The sequence below is a fragment of the Poecilia latipinna genome, unplaced genomic scaffold (genome assembly GCF_001443285.1).
Source record: "Poecilia latipinna isolate Pla-1442-1.1 unplaced genomic scaffold, P_latipinna-1.0 Scaffold330, whole genome shotgun sequence".
Taxonomy (NCBI): Eukaryota; Metazoa; Chordata; class Actinopteri; order Cyprinodontiformes; family Poeciliidae; genus Poecilia; species Poecilia latipinna.
In genome coordinates, this window is record NW_015112946.1 from 284,956 (window position 1) to 306,578 (window position 21,623).

General features: G+C 38.6%; 1 protein-coding gene across 7 annotated transcripts in view; it reads left to right on the forward strand.

Annotated features, from left to right (window-relative positions):
• The window catches only part of LOC106949196 (cyclin-dependent kinase 17-like), a 52,025-nt gene that overhangs the window by 13,527 nt on the left and 16,875 nt on the right, over positions 1 to 21,623 (forward strand). For 4 of the 7 annotated variants that reach the window (XM_015035310.1, XM_015035312.1, XM_015035311.1 and 1 more), the window contains exons 3-5: positions 2,648 to 2,809; positions 15,627 to 15,760; positions 19,833 to 19,958. In XM_015035310.1, the coding sequence (XP_014890796.1) occupies positions 2,648 to 2,809; positions 15,627 to 15,760; positions 19,833 to 19,958 (422 nt within the window). Of the gene's footprint in view, positions 1 to 2,647; positions 2,810 to 10,890; positions 11,953 to 15,626; positions 15,761 to 19,832; positions 19,959 to 21,623 lie in introns of those variants that run through there. The other 3 variants (XM_015035313.1, XM_015035316.1, XM_015035315.1) reach the window with 2 other exon arrangements.

Consider the following 21,623-nt stretch of genomic DNA (forward strand, 5'->3'; position numbering starts at 1 on the left):
CTGACTTTTGTTCTCTCATTCACCCTAACATGCATTTAACCAAAGTATGTTGGTAGAGCTTAAAACAGCGCCAGATGCACAAAGAACCAAATCTCACAAAACACTAAGCTTTTCTTTGCAAGAATGGGAAGAAACTCTTGAAACAAGATGCCTACATTTTTGTACTATTACAGGCAAATTCACTTTTCAATATTTTGTGCTATCTGTAACCATGAAATAAATAAGTATGTAACAATGAAATAAATAAGTCCATAATAAATACGGTTTTTTTAACTTAATGAAAAAAAAACCCTTTCAAACGTGATTCCTCCTTTCAGATTTTTGTCAAATTCTGACATTTGCTTCTTTGGGTTAGAACCAACAATGTTGCAACATACCAACAACAAATGCACTTTCTCTGCTTCAAGAATATGCATGTTTATTATTTTTGCCTGGTGTCAGTTACAGCATCCTCCACAGTTTCTGTGTCCCTAGTAAAGATGTGCAAAAAGCTTTAAACTAAAAATAATCCTGCATTACAGTATCATAATCCCACACAGAAAATGAACAAAAATCTAACCTCTCTCTTGATTACGTTTATGCAATAGAGACAGTTTTTAATTTGGATTGGGTGCAAAACTAAGTTGATTGAAGTGTCTATAGAAAACTCTAATCCAGGACTTAGTATTCTTCCGAGTATGAAATCAAGGTGAACTCAAAATACCTCCAAAGGTCACTGTCGGAGAACTCCAAGGATTAAGCTACTGTAGCAAAAGTAACTTTTATTTTATTATAATTTCTTTATATTTCAAATCTTTCCCGAGTGCGCTGTGGGGGATGCTGTTTTCCATAATCTCATGAACTAACAGCTAGCAGCTCTGAAATCTTTATTTGATAGTACATCTGTGCATTGCTTTTTATTTAAAATTATGGTGCTTTAATCATCACAGATTTACTGGAGAGGGTATCCTTGGTTGTTGTTGCTAACAGATATTTTATTTTTGCTTTTCACTCTGATTTCACAGAAATAATGCATTTGGTTGCTCGTATGTGCTTTCTGTCCCAAAGTGTGAATGTAAAACTGTGTCTTGTATCTAATAGAGTCATACAGGGCGAGCTTGCACACTTGCAAATACCCTTACAGCACCGCAACCTTCTTCTTCATCACCACCCACGCCTTCACCAGATTCATCACAAATAACTTCCTTGTTTATCTTGGTCATCAAGGCTAAAAGACAGACTAGCACAAAGTTTTAAAGTGTTGTGACCTCATATTCTGCGTTTTCAGTTTCAAGCAAAACACAGCGTCTTTGCTCATATTGTTTGCTTGAAACTCTGGATGCCATCTGCTGGGCATCTTCAAGGATTACAGTTCCTGCTCTGTAGAAATGTCAGACCTCACACTGATGCTTTAAAGGTTGGTTTTGGAAAGTGTTTGCATCCTATCCTGGCACCAGGCAGAAAATAAGTCTTCAACCTGCAGAGGAGGGCGTAATGTTGGCAAAAAATAATAAATGCCCCGCAGAGAAGTGGTATTTAAAGCTATACTGTAGCTGCATTGTGCTGTGATCATTTTTTATTTTTATATCAGAAGCAAAAATCTTGATTTCCAGCTCCTCCGCTGCAGCTTCTATCCCCCTATTATTGTTTTAGTCAGTGCAATCCTCTGCTTTTGCTTCCATCTTTACATTTTTACAGGCATCTCTTCAGCTTTTAATAGCCCAAGCTGTGTCAGTCCATTTTCAGAGAGCACTGGCGGCAAGTGCAAAGAGGCTAGAGGAAGTAATGTAGAGGATGAGAAAAGAAGGGGCATTAAACTTTAACAACTACTCCACATCACCGTCTTCTTACGGCCGTTTGCTGCACTGTGACACCTCACTGCCCACATGTGCTCAAACTCCCACATGTTTTCATCTCTACAGCTTTGCAAAACTGATAAAAAAATACTTATCATGGAGGAAGAGAATTTTGTAAAGAAACATATTTTTTCCTTTATAATCATACTGGCATTTGAATTCTATTTGAAGTAATTATATGTCCTTTGGAGATCCTCTTTCTTCACAAACGTTAATGCTTCTTAATATGACGTGTAAATGATAAAACATACATTCTTAGTGTTATCGTTGGGGTTTTGCTTTCCAAGAAAAAAATACATTAAGTTCAACATTAAGGTTAAAAATCTGTCATGCTTTGCTTTTTTTCTCACCTGCTTTCTTCAGTCCCTGTGTTGATTTTCTTTCTGCATGTCTTTTGTCAGCTGTCCACATCACTTGTGACTCAACATGTTTTCCAGTTTGCATGCCTCACACTTTTTCATTTCACATTCAAATTGCTATGTGCCACTGCTGCTTCATTTTCTAACTTGAACACAGCAACTGCACATGTTCTTTTCGTTTTTACCTCTCACTGCCCCATGTTGTACTCTTCCTGTTTGGTCCGTATTCGGCTTGACTCTGTGTTTGGTCTCAGTGATACTTTGTGTCATCTCTTTTTTCCTCTCTCTTTTCCCTCCCATTTTCTATTCCCAATTGTTTTCATGTGTCCTGTATTTTGGTCCTCTCTGCCTGTCCTACTTTTTGAATCTTTTCGGTCTTTTTTCCTCCTCTTCTTCATTCTCTTTCCTTTTGTGTCTCTTTCCATGCCTGCCCTTGTATGTTGTGCATCTCAGTGCCCGTGGTGTGCTCAGCGCACCCTCCTGCCTCTCATAGTGCTCCCTCCTTCCTGCGTCAATATGCCGGTCATCTGGGCCGCACCGCCTTGCGCAGAGAACCAGGTGGAGGCCTGGAGAGGGAAAGAGCCTTACTGAGCCTGCACAGGACTGGATCTTTGGGTATAATCACACATACATGTAAACACACATGTTAAGTTAGTTGTACAGAGCCATGAAAATGTCTATTTGACCCCTTAAAGGTTTCTTCTGTTGGCATTTTTGTCATTACCTGAATCTAACCGAGAAACTCTGCTGTGTTAGTAAATATTCCAAAGTCCGAAGAATCTTTCAGTAAAATTAAGTGGGCTTCTTTTCATGCTGATAAGATTGCATACTGTCTCCCTTTGCTTGGATCAAATTTGACATTCTTTCTAATAGCTATTTGCTGTGGTGTTGCTTCATTTCCAAGCATAGCAAGGTTCTCAGGGTTTTCAGAATCAGCATTGTCCTTCTTGGAGATATCACATGCTTCCTTAATCAAAATGATTTCTTATATCAGGGGGTTCCAAATTATTCAGCTTCTAAACAACGAAATAACATGCTATCATACGTAGTGAATTAAACAGAGTAATGACAACACAAACAGCAGTAGCAGCCAATGGATTTATTTAAATTAATTACTTGTATGTAGATTGTAGTTTTTAAAAATCTGCGTTTAGCTTCTTTGAATGTTTTTGCTATAAGATTTTATTTTGAAGAGTGCGCTGCCTGTTATGTAAGTTGCGACCCTAACTTTGGGAACCTCTGTGGTAAAACAGCCTTTTCCATGGTTGTTCAAATTTTGTGTTATTATACAAATATTAAAATAGACCCAGAGCAAATCTATAACTTATTTTTACAGTAAATATAGTTGTATTCATATGGTCTGATAGAATAATAATTCTTAATGCCTGCTGTGGTCACTTCACTCAACATATTATCTGAAACGGTTAGATTCGAAACTAATCAGATAACTTTAACTTCAGAATCAAAACAGTTCCTTTCATTTGCAAACTCATGTTATTATAAGATAATATTTTATGGCAACTTTCTTTTTAGAAGAGGCATGTTCAGTCTCAGTTTGAGCTTGTGTCATTTTCCACTTCTGATTTATTTTTTTAATCTATTGTAGTAAAAACCCAATCTAAAGCTTTTACATCCAGCTCAATATGTCTTATATTAAGTTTACTTATTACTATTTGAATCTAAAAATAGTAAAAATGAGTGACTTAAAGATCTTCCTCCTGTCGTGTTGACATATAAAACAGCAGAATTTTAAGCACTGCATTTTCTGCCCATATGGCTCCCTTTCTGTATTGCTTGATGTGCTTATATTTATTGAGAATTGGCTAAGATTTGACAATGTATCCATGTCTAAATGTGATGCAAAGGAATCCCTGAAGAACATATAATGAGATAAACATTCCTGTTTTCTTTAACAGTCAAAGCTTTTATTGTTGCGGCTGATCCATGTGTTTAATTTTGAGGGATCTGGATGTTGCTGCCACCTGTGGGTGGAAAACTGACACTCTAGTCTAAGTTTTTTTTTTTTTTTCTTTTGATGCCGGAATAGATCAATGTGCTCGTGACAGAGTTTGACTTTTCTGCAAATATTATTTATGATGTGGAGAGACAAAACCGTAATCTAACATGCACAAATACAAATTCATGGTTATACTTAAGCCACAAACATTGTCTGCATTCTTTCTGTCTACATTATATAATGTTGCATTAGGCTTTATGGATCCCTGTAATCTTATTTCTGTTTGGCTGGATGGCTAATGTCAGGAGCTGTAGGGCAGGGTACACTAATAAAAGTAAATGATGCCTGGGGTGGAGGTTTGCCTTTAAGCAGGACATCAACCCTAAACATAGTGACTTCGATCAAAGCATATTTATCTGATAGAATGACTCAGTTACCATGCAGACCAGATCTAATTAGGGATGTTTATCAAGACTCAAAAAATTGACATTCATTGCTGCTATCCATCCAGTCTGACCGAGCTTGAGGAGTTTTGTGAAGAAGAATGGACAAAACCTTCGGCGTGTGGAGGATTAAAAGTTTTTAGAAACGTGAAGACTGGCTGCTGTAGTGACTAGAGGGACTGATTAAAAATCTAAGCCACATAGTTCAAGTTTTAATTTATAAAAGATTTTGAAAACCATATATTATGTGCATTCTGCTTTGTGTAAGTCTGTCGAATTAACATTAAAGTAATATACATTGAAATTTATGTTTGTAAAATGACAAGAGTGGAAAAATAAAATTTCAAGGGGTACACATATTTTGCAGGGAACTGCACATTAGCTGATCAAGATATCTTTTACGATAGATGGCTCAGGTCTGTCTGTTCTGGTGAGCAAGCTAATGGCTAGTCTAACCCTCAAGCAAAACAGAAAGTATAAGGCAGAACCCCACAGATTATTGGTTTGGTGGAGTGACATTAAACTACACATCTGCTTCTGAGCTCTGAAGATCCCCCAAACGCCCCGTTCGTGACTCAGAACCTAGAATAGATGCTGCTCTATTATTAAAATCTTGATAAGGTGTAGCTTGAAATGTTATGGGGGACTCTCTGTGGGTGTGTGTTGCCAACTGGTTGGTCTTGCTGACTCACTGCGTGCCATTCGACAGTCAGAGCACGTTGCATCCTTTAATTGAGCGGCTTGATGCAATCTCTGTGTCCTGCTGCACTAAGGAGATAACCCACCACTTCTCTGTCTCTCACTTTCTCCATCATCATTTTACCCGCCCTCTGTATTCTCTTTATGAGTCAAGGTAAAAGGAGAGCACAATTCCCTTTACTTCTGCTGTGTTCATGTTCTAGCATGATTAAAATATGACTATTTTAAACATGACAAGGACCATTTAAGACATGGTCCTTGTCATGTCTTAAATGTATATGAATATAACCTCACTACACTCTAGTTTCATAATAATTAAGAGGATTGGCTGCAGCCAGGTGGTGCTATTCAAAGGTGAATGATTCAGTGATTGTCTCCACATCTGATTATCTCTATTATTGCTGACGTTTTGGCAGTTTTCAGGTCTGGAGCATTAGGTGTGCGTTAATATAACTCATAGGAGAAAAGACATAAACAGGGATCTTAGAGATAGAGCTGTGGCTTTTTTTATATATATATAAACATCCCTATAAACACACTAAGAGCGATTTTTATAAGGTCATTTCTTAGTCCGTCACAGGGAAAACAATCATTCACAAGTGGAAAATACAGAGAACAGCTGCTAATCTTCCTCAAAGTGGTTATTTCAGCAGCTTTACTCTAAGGTCAGGCTGTTCAAAACCAACTAAAATCTCACCCAAATATGCAGAAACTACACCTCAGCCTCCACAGGCCTCACTTAGCTTGTTCTGTGTAAACACGGCTCCTATGGAACAATTTAAAATTTAAGTCAAGTGTAGAAATAAATGTGAAATGGAATTAGAGTAGAGACCTGTCTTATTTCCTGTCTTAGTGCCTACATGATACATATTTGAAATTCTAACAAGTATGCTTTAATCCATCCATCCATCCATCCATCCATCCATCCATCCATCCAACCATCCAACCATCCAACCATCCAACGGTCTTGCGTAGATGGAAATTTGAGACCAGAAAAATTATAGTATTCACCAGAAAAAAATCATGTAGGAATCATTTATTAGACCTCTTAACTTAAAAAGAAGTACAGGTTTGCAATGTTTTGAAGTATTACCAGCAGAAACACAGATCTTAGATCCCTTAGTTTTAATCACCGAATGCCTTAGCACCAAAATACGTTATAGTGTTGTTGTTGTATCAACCTTCCAGATCACTAAGGTCTTCTAGTTCCAGTCTACTCTGCATCTCCAGAACCAGAACCAGAAGCAGCACATGGTTTTTATGCTTCACCAATTTGGAACAAACTTCCAGAAAACTGCAAAACAGTCAAAACACTGAGTTCCTTCAAATCAGGACCAGCAGCTGCAGAGTCAAATTTGAGGCACTGTTCAATCAGACAAGAAGCCAACCCTGAACAGAATCACTGAAAAATAAATGGATGGATGAGCGTTAGGGGCCTGGTGGAAGTTCAGACCGGAACCTGCTGTAAATGTTTAGGCAGAAACTACGAAGGACAGCGTATAAATAATGGCCTGTAAACTTTAATAGACAGAAGCAAGGTTGTAAAAAAAACTATTCAAACACTGTGACACAAGACCCATAAGATATTACTTCTACAACTTGCTTGAAAATTGATCAAATCATTGGGTGCGATTAGCTTTTTATGTGCAATTTCTGCACTTCTTGTTACAGTATAAATTACAATGTAAAAGGTTAACTCATATCGAGGTATCCATTTTTAAGACTGAATAAGAACAGTTACAAAGCCTTGGAACTGAAAGAGATTGTATTTTTTCTTTTTTTTTTACCATGGCTGTATGGACAGACACAGGTCGGTAAATAACGTGGCATTTCGTGGCAATTCTGTTCTCTAGAAGTGTGTGCCCAACTCACAGGTTTGCATTAATCTGTTGCTAAATAGGGCGACACCCACACATGCAGCGAGGAACGATTAGCGATGCAGTTTTCAGCCTCATCTCTGCCTTTGTGTTTGTGTGAAAATCTGTAGTTACACTGTTGAGGATTAGTCGGCCATCCTGTCGGTTTCGCAGAGAGAACAACTCTGCTAAAAGCCGCCGACTCGTCTCCAAACGCGTCGCAAGCTGCTATTTTTGATAATGTCACAGATGTCTCCTCTCCTTTGCTCCCCCTTTCCCCTCTTTCTCTCTTTGTACATAAGATACTGAATTTAAATATTAAATGCAAAGATAAAAGAAATTTTTCCCCCTGCAATTTGCACACGTTCAGAGACCTCATCAGTGAAAGGGATTAAATGTAGCACATTAATACTGCATTAATAACTGGAAACCTCTCCCTCACACACTGTGCTCCCCGCTATCCATTTACGGGTTCTTGGATTGGACTTGATAAGAACAATGGGGCGGACTCATTTTGTTTTGTGATTGGTGTTGTAAGCTCGCTTGAGGCTTAAGCGAGACGTTGCTAATGAATGCTGGTAATTTCCAAAGCCGAATGTGCAAATGTGTTCTTTGGGGGTTTGGGATATTGGGGATCAACGTAAACAGAGCTTGAAGCTTACGGGAGGCACTCGAGTCCCAGTAATTGAATAATAACATTCCTTAGATGCAGAGAAGAGCTTTAGAGGTAATTACTGGAGACTAAAAATCTCCCAACCCCTCCAAGGCTTGTGCGTATGGTTCTCTTTTATGCATATTCCTCAGGGACAAAAAATGTACTTTGATTGTTATTGTCGGCTTAGTGTAGAGACGAGCTGCATTATATGTTATTTTTAGGAAGAAAATGTGACAACACTGTTTTATGTGAAATAATTTGACTGTAGAAATGTTTAAAAGAAGGTGGCAGTATGATGGTGAATGAGGCCTATGTGGGAGCAAAAAGCGGTGTGGGACGGTTGCAGATGAACGGGAAATTGTTTCGAGTCTGACATTGTGTCTGTGAACGTAAAGCGACGTGGAAACAGTGCTGGGTGAAGGGCTGAGTGGAGAGCTTTTTATCCTTGATGTTTTATCCAGCCTGAAGCTAAAGGATTCATCTTTGGAAGCCATCACTTTATTTGCAGCTCATTGTAAGCGACCCGAGTTCTAGTCTAAGAAACAGTGTGACTACTGAAACACGGCGTGCAGATTTTCGAAAAAGCAAACACCAAAATGCTTACATGTCTTACAAATACTTTTTAGTCTCCCCTCCACACGCAGACATTTTTAAAATCTTATTTGTCTGTTATTTTAGGAAATACTTGAATTAGCCAATGTATTTACAATAAACAAACCGACATCAGCCGTGAATGGATGGCTATTAGGTTTATCATTATTGACAAGTAGGGTGTGGGAGCCTCTGAATGAGAGTGTTTTCTTAGTTAATGTTTACAAGACAGCCTGAAAACCGACGGGAAGGAGGATGTGAGGCTTTATCTATCACCAGCTTGTGGATCAGCTCTTTATAGTGTTAATTATTATGAGGAAAGATGGCCTTTTATGACTTTATCTTGTTGACATTTAGATGAAGTATCCATCCAAGACGTCCCACTTTGTCTAAATACTTCTTTAAGGCGTTATCTTCTGCTGTACCGAGGATCCTTCTTGCAAAGAAAACCTGGAGGGAAATATGCATGACAATCTGAAAAAGAGGAGATTACCGCCGTCAACCTGGCACCCATGAGTATTTAGTCATCAACACTTATTATTACAGAAGCTCTCTGCACCGACGGGCCAAACCACATCCGTCTTTAACGTCTACCTTTAAAGACTCAATTACACACCTGCAAAGTTTAGTGAGATCCTTTCCTTAGGTGTGAAGCTGTTGTTTTGATCCCTACTCCCAAAATAGATAAATGTATAAACACTCGCCTCACAGCCAACTTAATGGTAGACCCCTGTGTAAGTATAAGTTTTATACTTTGCCCACAATCCACACACACTTGACAATCACTGAAAATGAAGCACTTCCTTCAGAAAGACCTTCTAAATCAAACATTTAATTTGTTTTGACAAAGAAAACATATCAAAACTATTTTCAGTGAGAAAAGCTCAGTTACATTCTATTTAGTCAATTTTGCATCAATAATTGTTTTCATTAAGAAATTGATTCTCACACTTCTTACACAAAGATGTTAAACAACAGGAAATGCACGCAGTGGGGCAAGCAGAGAGGTGTGCTCCATAAAGCTGAGGAAAACACTGGTTACTTTGAGTTTGTGCTGCAAATTCATTCAAAGTCCTTTAAGCATGAACTGGATAACAGATAACGTTTGCAGTTTTCAGATCCTAATTGGTTTATATAAGCAAAACTTGCTTGTAAAACTTTTACAGCTTTATTTGGTACAGAGACCTTTGCTCAGTAAAAATGTATCATGTTTGTCAGTACACTCATGCCTTGCTCTGGCTGATCCTTTCTCTGCACCAGCCCCTGTATGTTTTGTCTTTCTTTTAGGACAGGTTGATGATAATTGAGGTTGTCACATATTTTAGCGCGTTTTCAGTAAAGGAAAAAACAAAGTTTTATGAACTTATTTTTGGTTTGTAACTTGTCAAGATTTAACGAACATCGATCCCTCATATGAATTGTTTCCTGAACACAGACAAAGACAATGTTCACTATGAATATCATTGAAAGAATAATAATAAGGGGTTAGAGAAGCATAGACTTGCTAGATAAAATAATGTGCACAGCTTATAAATACTGTTTTTTAATTTAAACAAATTAAATTTATAAGCTGATTGCACAAATGAGGCCACAGAACTCACTTGTTGTCTATGTGTCTGACAAAATTATAAACAATACAACAACAACCTGTAGTTTGGCTTCTGGTTACTCAACTCCAATGCTAATCACTTAAAGTTGCCTTGACTGATGCATTTTCATACTTCTATTTAATGCTGTATTTGTATAGTACTGCACACAAAGCTAAGCTGCAATCACATTTTCAGTGTTTGCAATATTGGGATCTCAAAGCACTGCTTCTATTCAATATTTCGTCTAATGTTATATCTCAAGCATGGACATTCTGTATGCCAGTGGTGTATCAGTTGTGTTGTAAGGACTTTCTATGCCCTTGACAAACCTTAATGCATATTTACTTGCCAAAATTGTCTATTGTCTTTGTATTCAGCAGTAGTATTACAGATTTTCCTGATAATGTGCAGCCCTAGAATTCAGTTATCTGTAAGCTAGAGTCAAACAGTCAACGTAGGTGATATGTCTTTTTAGGTGGGAACATTTTCTGCATGTGAGGTAAGACATGTTAGAGAGATGAGCTGTGATACTTGGTCCCAAAACACTGCGCTGTGTCACGCCCATGTGGAAGGACAGAGAGAAAAAGTGGAAAAGCTGCTAAGATGCCAGAGGCATCTATCAAAAAGCCTCAGGGTTTAATTTTATCCATAGAGAGTGATAAGAGCAAGGAGCCAGAGAGTAGAGAGCCAGTGAACATGAGAGAGAGGAGGGGAACTGGGATGGGATTGAGAAAGAGGCTGATCATGCAGAAAACGTTGTCATCAGCTCATGACTCGAAAGACAGCACCGATCTTCAATACCATCGCCGATCTCGGCGCGAGCGAGGGAGAGATGGTAACAAGAGGAGGCGGAGAGAAAGCGACTGCTATCACATGAGAGGGAGGGGAGTAATGGCAAGGTGAAGGGAGGCAGGGAGAGGACTGAAGCACTGATAGGAGCGCCACAGGCAAGGAGGGAGTGATCGAGAGAGGGAAGTGGAAGGGAGCAGCATAACAGCCTGGATAGAGTGGTGTGCAGAACAACAGTGGGACCGCAGAGGACATGAGAAAAAACATCTGACACAACAAGAGAGAGAGAGAGAAAAAAAACAAGGACAAGAGGAATCGGGACGTCACGTGAAAAGAAAAGTACTAACGGATACAGAAGATCTGGTAGCCGATGAGGTCAGATAGTTGAGCATGTGACAGATGAAACTGTTGTCTTCCCTGGCAGGGGTAAGATGAATGTGTTGTGAATCTCTGCACGTGTTTGCTTGCTTGTGTCATGAAGATACAAATGAAGACAGAGCACCTGTTATTCTGAGACATCGCATGCACTGGGCAATCTCTGCAGCGTTTTACCTACCTGCACGCTGTTTGACCTTCCTTAGTCAGCAGGAGGAGTGTGACTGCAGAGAGAAAGAGGAGAGAAAGCAAGAGAAGTGAACGGAGAGTGAGTCTACAGAAAAACACCCTGAAAGGGAGACAGGATGTTGAAGTGGAGTTGCAGCTAAGGGAGTTGTTGCTGTGATTAGTGCGCCTGCACTGTCCTCACAATCTTAAGACCTCTGCGTGGAGTTCCTGTGGCAATACAGTAGACTGGATTTTTGTCAGACGGAAAGCCTGGACCTTTAATTGTCCACAGCTTCTAAAACAAGACTCTTGCCTGGATTTATTGACTAAAACCTCATCTGAAGTGACCTCAGTTCCTTGAGAGGGCCTGGATTTAGTTTTTGTACTGCGTGAAATGCTTTTCTGAACATTTGAAGATATTCAAATGTTAGTGCCGTGAGTCTTCTTCAAGAACGGATATGTCAGACAATACCCAAGGGTGTTCTGGACCTGCTCCCAGGGTGGGAGACTCCAAGGTGGGAGAGGCTAGAGTGGGAGAGGGGATGAGGATGGGGGAGAGAGACGCCCCTCTGAGGTTGTCGCCGTTCCGTATGCTTCGAATGCTGGATTCGTGCCGCCCACCAGGAAACCGGATTGGTAAGTCTACCTTCACCCAGCAGCTCATCTGCACCCTGATCCTGAATATCCATCAGTCCAAGGCAACATCCGAAAATGTATTGGAACTGTATGCATCTTTCAAATATTGGTAAAAACACTGGATTTACTTGCAAGGCTGCACAAACATAAAATTGCTATGGTTTACCCCCTGGCAACCTGGTCCCAAGGGATACCGAAAAGAAAGAGCTCTCTTTTAAAAGTTTGGTATAGTTTATCTTGTAAGAGCAGTAAGTAAAAATACTGAGTTAAACAGAGGAGGGTTAGCAGGCTCATAACAGGAAATCTAAAGATTTCCTTTAGTCTTTGAAGTAAATCTCGGACTTTCTTCACAGTTTGAGAGGCTACTCCTCACTGGTTTTTGCATCTTCCTTTTGAAGTATTTTTTTTTGTGTGTGCTCTATATAGAATTCCAGCTTCCTGGAGCACATGCAGAGCTGGGTGAGGTTGTCCTGAAAGTATCCCGCTCAGTCTTGCAGCATTTAGTCAGCAACCCTAACTAGGCCAACCGGTCTACAAGCAGGGACGCAGGGGTAACTTGTGACATTTACTGTCTGCTCTTTGTCTTCAGAGGAACAGGAAAAAGGAGAGCTGGAGGAGATGTTAGAAAGATACTTGGTGGAACAAGAAGTGTGAGACATTTGTGCTTTGTACTGAATGTGAAATGACCTGGGCTGATTGTTGGGTTTGTTTTGCATAGTGATGGAAATTTCCTCCCACCACATGTCCTCTTATCTCATTCACCCTCATCTACTTGACTGTATTTGCAAACAAGCAAGATCCGGGCCGTCTAAAAGGGCTTTCTGTGTCACACTTGTAGTACTTCGATGCTCACTTGTCACAACCTTGTGGAATTGTGTCAGCTTCTGTTCATTTGTAGATGCCCAGGATCAGTTTCCCTTGACTCTGGTATCAGTTACCTCCAGTTTAAGGTTTCACCATCTGGGTTGTGAAAGTTAATTCTTGATTATGTGACAACTGGCTGCTCCGTGGTCTGACCTTCATTACTGTTAATACCTGTATTCTTACATCACGAGTGTGATGTGATTACATCTTTGAACACAAACTGACTATTTGTCATGTTTTCCTTTTTGTCAACTTATAGGCATTTAACATAATAAATGCTAAAATAATTTCCTTGCACTCTCCTTATAATATTTTAGATGTTTTAAAGAAAAGTCTTACAAAATAACCTTAACTTATTATATAACCTGATTGATTTAATTTAAGAACACAACATACTACAACTATTACTACTGCTTTCAGATAACTGTGTCAGTACAATATTTAGTTCTTTAACAATTTTTAAAGCTTTAACAAGCTAGATATCAAAGTATTAAACTTGGTAACAATAGCACACAAGTGAGTGTGTTAGCAGCCATTCTCTTTTTAAAATTAACTATATGGAAATAGTATCAGATAAATTGGATTTTAGAGGTAAAGTAAATTAGAGTGTTAGTTTTTCTGTTATTTTTCTTTTATTAGTATAAGGTTTATAGCCTGACCAGAGATCTTTAATAATTAATTAGCCAGTTTTTCTACTTTTTTGCCAGTCTTGCAGTCAGTTGTTCATTTTAAAGCTACACACACAGATACTTCCAGATTGTTGCCAACCTTTTTTCCACCCAGATAAATATAATGCCAACCAACCCTTAACTGTCTGTTGTTTTTGCAGCCAAGACACTTTTAAATTAGATGACTTCTTCCTGTTTTAACAAAGGGTCAAAGGTACAGAGGGTTTCAGGTTCTTCCTTACTGCACACAACTTACAGAAAAGGTGGATAAAGGAGGTGATACTATTAGTATAGGGACATGCTATGACCAGATAAGACTCTACAGCATAGCGCTTTCTGTGTTTTTACCACACAATGGTGTAATGGGAGATTTCTGTCATTCTAAAACAATTTTTAGTTGAGTTTTTAGTTTTCCAAAAATTTATTTGGGAGAAACAAATCCATCCTTCAGATATAAATTGTAATAAAAGACAATTTATGATATTATTATATAAAATTATATAAAACCCATAATTAGTATATCTCAGAATTATTGAAATTAATAGCCCAGTTTGTATAAGTCTATATTAGTTTGCATATCCGGGCAGGTGGCATGCTTAGTATCAGGATATAAAAAGTGTGACCAGATGTTTCTGGTGACATCAGATAGAGTTGAGAATATTCTCAAGCCGTACAAATAGAAAACAATAAGAATAAAGGATCTAATTTACGGTCTATATTAGCTTAATTAAATTATTGCTGGAGAGATGTATATAAAGCCATAATATGCAGTGACAAAAATTTAATTAAAAAAAAAAAACAGTAGATATTATTTGCTGTTCTTGTTTTGGCTTTGTTCTATTTTCCATCCTCAAACTCTATGACAAAGTTTGCAGCCTGTCTTTCTCATATCCTTATTACAGGAACAGATGCAAACGAATTACCCAGAATAAGCCTTAGCTGGTCTGCAGCTGACAGCCCAGCATACTAAAACAAGTAGTCTCACTTTTCTGGCCCAGAGTTTTTAAATCCCATGGCTGATGTGTCACAGTCAGTCAAGGAAGTTATCTTTCTTCCTTTCTAATCATTTCTCTCCTCCATGTTCACTCTCCCTGTAACCTCCTAATCTCTGACTGAATGTCTTATCTCAAGCTGACTGGCTGTATCAAGTGTAAACACTGCAGTTTATGGCAGATTACTTTTAAATGCTTTCCCTTTCTTTGAATAAACTCGGTGAAAACGTGAACACAAGCACCGAGGTTCAAACACGTGTGTTATGTGCTGTTCATGACCCAGAGTCTCTGTGACAGCAAGTTGAAACCGCTTTGTCCCTTCCCCCACTTTTACCTCACAAACACACCAACATGATGGAGGCGGTCTTGTCAGCTGCTCCATGACTCATTAATCAGATGGATTCTAGGCCAGATGAAGGTGTTGGGGGTGGCAAGCAGAGATGGGAAACCTCCTGTTCCATGCAGTTACATTGATCTCTGACCTCCTCACCTTATGAGTGCCATTTTACACACACTTGGCTTACACCCCTTCCTATTACTGGTGGTGCCATCAATCATCTGGAGATCTGTCTTTGGCTTTCATTGAACAGGGAATCTGACAAGGATTCGGAGCCTTGTTAAAGTATGCATACCCCAGGAACCTTTTCACACTCTGTTGTGTTTCAGTGACACACCTGAAAGTATTTTTTAGGACTTTGATATGATTGACCAACACAAAGTAGGTCAATCACCTACTTTGTTATTGACCAAGGAAAAAAAAAAATGATTTTCAAAATAAAAATGTGCAAAGTGTTGCATCTGTTTGATTTAGATTTGAATACCCTGTATGTCATCACAATGACTTAATGAATGGATGAATGGATACTTTATTAATCCCCAGGGGGGACATTGACAAATAATATGTCACTTAGTGTTACATAAAATCCCAATAAAGTACATTAAAGTTTGCATTTGTAATGTGAAAAACACAAAGCATTAGAAAGGAATAATTTTGTAAGACACTGGATCATTACAACTATATAGGACAATGGCTTGTTTTAATTAGCAAATCAATAAATAAGTCTGTATAAGTTTACAAAATCTATTTCAAGTGTGTTTTGTTTGTTCCTGAACCAAAGAGTGACTTTGCCTGTGTTTGTGTGTGTTGCAGGTATCGTCCATGAAAATGTGAAGATGGGTTCAGATGGTGAAAGTGATCAAGCGTCTGGGACATCCTCTGACGAGGTTCAGAGTCCAGTGAGGGTTCGCATGAGGAACAATCATCATCGGCGCATATCTAATGAGGTGCATGAAGCTCAGAGGCACAAATACACTAAGGCTTTTATACCTGACAGACTCCTCTGAGGAGAGAACACCTGGAAATATTAATCATTTGAGATTTGACACCAGAAGCTGTGGTGAGATCTTCTCTCCACCACCATCCATTTCACTCTGTACCAGAACTTTAAGGGGTATCAGATTGTAGAGCTATCTTGACAGATTGGGCACACTTATAAATCTAAACAGTACTGGGTTTGGTACTGTTATATTGGGATCCAGAGTGGTCTTATTTAGGTGGCAGAAATTTCTGGTAGGTTTGGTCCTTAAACCTAACCCAGCAGTTTTAGTGTCAACAGCTTTTTTTTTTTTTTTTTTTTATAAAACAGTGATCAAAAGGAAGTGATGAGCTAATAAGTAAGAATGAAAAGAGAGGAAAAATAGTCGGATCAGAGTTTTGTAGATTACTTCTTATCTTAGGTTTTTTTAAAGCTCTATTCGGCCAATAATTTCTTTTTTTATCCAACTCTTATAATGTTTTTAATATCTCTTTGCTATGAGTAGTCGTTAATCATTGACATAATTAGAGCAGAGACAACATCACACTGTGTTGAAAACCAGACAGGGTAAAACTGTTTTTTTTCTATTTTTAAAACAAAGACAAATGTGTGACAAAGTTGACATTTTGAATAGTCTTTATCTGACATAAATGTAGGATTAGTATGTTGGGATTAAAGTGGTTAGAATCAGTAACTGTAAGCAGCAACCTTTTTGTGTTTTTCCTGGAGACGGCAGATCACTGTATTTGTAAAACAAGAACTTAGAAAACCACTATATGTAAAACATGCAGTCCTAATTGTGTATAATAACCTAAAACTCCACTTTACAATTTTTAAAGATTATTTTTATGTTACACCCACTACTTCATAACTTATTACAATATTGATAATTTGTTATTACAATATTGGCTCAAAAATGTGATTACATTTTGAGCAAGTTATTAATTTACTATTTAGACTAATAAGTATTGTCTAATATTACTGTCCGATGCTTATTCTTTTAGTTGTTACCCACATCACGTTTTACAGAAATTAACAAACTGAGCCTTCTGCCTTCAATAAAAACTTCAGCATCGAAAAGTGTTGTTGTTAGTACAAGTTTGTACCATTAGCTTTCCAGATTTTTTAGGCTTCTGTCACCAGTAAAAGTCCTCAGATTAATTTCTCCAGCCAATTTAAGTGGTGTAGGGTCTTAAGTCTTTACACCACACTCTTACAGCTGAATTATCAGAGAAGCCTGTTGGTTTTATCACCAGTAAACTGCAGAGTATTTGCAGCATTCGCTGTTGACATTTAACACCGTTGCAGCTGCTGCAGGAGGAGCAAATCTCACAAGGCACCTTGTGTGTATCTCACAGATGCCAATGGCGTTGACAAAATGACTTATTAATTGGTTTCATTAAATTATGAAAACGAAACCAGCATAATTTACAACTTTTCTGTCCACTGTTGGTGTGCACTCCGAGCAAAGACACATCTCGGAAACAGGTTTTCCATTTATCATTGCATGTATGTAACTGTACCTGTGCTAACTGCACTCAGCTAAGGTTTCTGTTCAGAACCTTGTTTTGAATGTAACACTTCCCTCAAGCCTCAGTCAGTCTGCATCTTTACGAAGGAGCTGCAGACTGATGAGCACAGCAGTATTACTGGAAATGCCTCTGGGTGCCCAGTTTCTGACTGATGTGAGCAGTGGAAAGGACTAATTTAGAGCATGTTTACCACGTGGAGAGGCAGGAAGACGATGGAGAGGGGGGGAATAGTGTGGGAGCAAAACATGCTGGGGTGAAATATTTCTTGCTATAAGGAAGACAGGCAGAGGTATGGTTATGCATCTGAGGATGCTAAAGTACCCTGATGGAGAAATGAAGGGCAAAGAACGATAAAAGCAGTGCTTTCTCTCCATATTCATCACCCCTCCTTTATTCACCCCTTCCCCCCATTTGCCTTTTCCCCCTCAGGAATCTGTCCATTCCTCTGCTCCTCCTTCCCCTCCTCCTTCTTTTTGAGCATGTGGATGGCACACCACCACAGTGCCAGCCCACTCTCTCTCTCTTTCTCTCTCTCTCCCTCGCTCTCCCTCACTGTGTGTGCAGTCATGTATCAGGTCACAGATATATACATTGTTGAAAGCGCATGTGTGTGTAAGTGCATTGAAAAACACATGTGAGGACAATGAGGGAGCTACTAGAGCTGATCTGCATTGTGAGTATGGGGAATGCACGTGTGTATTTGTGTGTGTGGGTGTGGGGGGATTTATTGAATCTGTAGTAGTGAGTGAGTGTGTATGCGTCCCAGTGCCTTTGTGAACTTGTGACTCATACCATTTTTGCCCCTCAAACAGGGCACATGAATGAAGGCTTCTCTTATTATTAAAGACATTGCAATATCTTTCTATTCCTGTTTTTCATTCAAATGTTTGTTGAAGTTCAAAAGCATATTTACCATCTCTTTTTTCTTGTTTTTTTTGCTTGAAATTATTAACCATTTGCTAAAGCATCAGACACGCCATTACATGTTTGTTATGCGTCTGTGTTGTTGAGATGCCTGCTGTTAATCTGGTTGATGCAACTTCAGCTCAGATAAAACTTCTACCAGCACTGAAATTCATCTATTATTATTAATATTTTATCCCAAAAGATACACAAACCCTCATGTAGCCTGAAGCCAATGTTCTCATGTAAATTTACACAGATTATTTTGAACGCTCACATCAAGAAGTCACACTGTGGGGGTGTTGGGGCTTGGCCAATCAGCTGCAGGTGCCATGGAAACAAATTGTGACTGGCACTGGTGAATATGTTTTACATGGATAACACATAACAGGCAATTTATTGTAGGGAATGACAAGTTGTTTCAGTCGTTTTAGAGTAAGCAGCATGCAAGAACTATTCAAAAGCATTTCTATGGTGACCTGCTTTGTAACTAAAGACTAGGTTAAAAAATGTTATCATCTAAATTTAATTACAATATACAACAATATAATTTACCTTTAGCTAAAATATTCAAGTTGTTAGGTGCTGCAGTGATTACTATTTGTTAAACAACAACAAAACAAATTATCGATCTGAGATCAAAATTGTTAAACTTTTTCTTGATAGGCATAAAGGAATAAAGAAAGGAAACTTAAAAACTGATAACTGGTACTATTATTGGTTTATAAATGCATCTCAGCTTTAATGCACTTTTTTGAGGTTACTCAAGATCAGATATTGTAATTTTTTAACTCTCTGTTGGGTTGCAAGTATTAACTCATCACCTGCAGCATTTTTTTCTTCTTTCATACTTTATATCCCTTGTGGGAAAAGAAAAATATCTGAATAGTCCAAAAGTGTAATCTGCAGGTTATACTAAAAGAAAACTGAAAATCATGATTGGCCAATAAAGGTCTGATCAGTGTTTTATCACAATTTTATTTATTGTTCTGAATTGTAGGCTTTCTTCAGCCCTTTTTTTATGTTTTTTTTTTTTTTACTTTTAGAAGATACCCAGTATTTGAAACTCCATCACTTGAGATGTGCAGTACTGTAACTTTTAGATTTTTTTTTCTGGTCCAATACACCTAAATCAAATTGTTGAACAGCACATCTAGTCAAGTTGTACAGAGACCTGCTAATAAGCTAATATTTTAATTAAGGTATGTTCAGACAGACACACATCTAAAAGTAGCAGGACAGATTTCTGATCTAAAGTTTGCAATTAGAAATTGTCTTCTGGGTTTTTGTTAAAAAAAAAAAAAACTTGATGGATTTGAAAAGCACAAGTGTGCATCATCTCCTTTGTCTTAATATGGTTACATAATACACTAAATATTTTCTGTCAGTCGTCCAGAGGCAGGACTGTTAACCAGCCAGAGTCATTTACAGGTAATCAATGCTGCTCTGGGCTACATCAGATCCTGTGATTTCTTGCTGTTTGGATGGCAAACGCTTTAATGATGCCTCAAAGTAGAGTTGAATTCATGTAAAATTAAAAATCTAAGTTAACCTTTTCAATCTAAATGCACGCATCTAGCATTCCTTTCTTATTTTCTTTCTCAGGACATAAACAAGCGGTTGTCTCTCCCTGCTGATATCCGACTGCCAGAGGGCTACTTGGAGAAGTTTGCCATGAACAGCCCGCCTTTTGACAAACCCATGAGCCGCAGACTTCGGCGCGCATCACTGGTCAGTATAAACTGTAGTTGGATGATGTATTTTAGTGTGTGTTTATATTAGACGAGTCTGCTTCGCTCCATATGTGTTATCTTTAGACATATTGGTCAGTATCCCTGGGTGTCACCTGCTTCATTTGATCGTGTATTGTTGGAAATAAAAGCAAGATGAGCTATCCAGGGCTTTGTGAGCCACTGTAATGGTTGATTAATGTTATTGTACTCTAACCACAGAGAGCCTGCAGAGAGGCTCAGCCCAGTTTCAAACACACACTGAGTTATGCTACAGGATGTACAATGCCTCAGCAGGGGGAAGAATGAGATATTCTGCATTATGTATCGAGGACAAGAGCATTGTGGGTATGAAGGGAGGGGTAATGGAGAGGGGAGGAGATCACAGAGCAAGGGATGATGGGAAGAATAGAAAAAAATCATTATTCACATGCAAAATGTTCCTATATGTTTGACTTTTTATCCCTTTAATACTCGTCTCGGTTCTTCTATTAGATAATGTTCCTGCCGTCTTCCATTTTCAGGTTTCCCTTCCTCGCTGCTCTGGGTTTCACTCACCCAGTTCGTCGCACATTTGCTGTGTTTGAAATCAAATTTAGCTTGCTCCACCGATACGCATCTTCAAACCAGATTACCAAGTGCCTTGAAATTCGAGATGATTTGACCTCCATCGATCTTATATTTGCTGTAATTATTGAACAGGGCCACTACACTGCCTCATACTCCCTCCTTTCAGCAGTTTGCAGCTTTTCTGCAGGACTCTTGCAAAGATGAAAGCAAAGAACAGTTGCTCAGAGCTCTGCAGGAAAATAGAAGGTGAAAAGTTGAAGCATAGAAAGATTTGCTGTAAAATTAGGCTGTGCGGATGTGGAGGTTTTTTTGGGTCTGTCGACCTGTGTGTGTAGCTGTGGATCCTCTGGGTTGTTAAATGTATGTGATGTAATAGATCAATCAATAATTCAGCAGCAGTGTCAGACTCATCTGCCGCAGCTCCTTTCCTGAATAGGATTTCACTCCAGGACACCTTGAAGTAAGCCACTGAGTGAAGATAAGAAGAAACAAAATACAGCAAGGGGATGAGAAGGTTAATAATGGTTTTATAAACAGAATGGCTCTGGTTAGAAAAGTTTTATCCACTGCTGATCGTATGCTATGTCCTAGGAAAGCTGGATGACAGCTAGATTTATGTAAATATGGCTTTTTTATTGTAACATTTTACACGTTTCTGCATATGAATTATTATTTTATTTTATTTTTTTTTACATGTACAAATACTCTAGCTAAATCAAGCCTGTATTCTGTTTTGAAGAATCGGTGTGTTTTTCTCTGGGCTGCTGGTGTGTTTGCCACTTGTTACCATAACATAGACGGCATGTGTCCGGTGTCACATATCAGATACCCTTATTTGAAACCTTGTATTTTGATCACCGAGCCTTCTCCTGTGTAATGCAAGTGAATTTGGTTGGTATCAGTTTTCGGTCATAGCTGTTGCCCGTTGATAATCAATAATTTAAAGCAGGGCATTGAGATTACATGGTGCTGTGCGATAACTTGGTGTTTTATGTCAAGGCGCAACATTTCCACAGCCACTGCAGCTGGTTAATGTGAAAAGCATAAAAAAAAATCTGGTTTTATTTGTGTATTTGATCTCACACTGAAGATTATT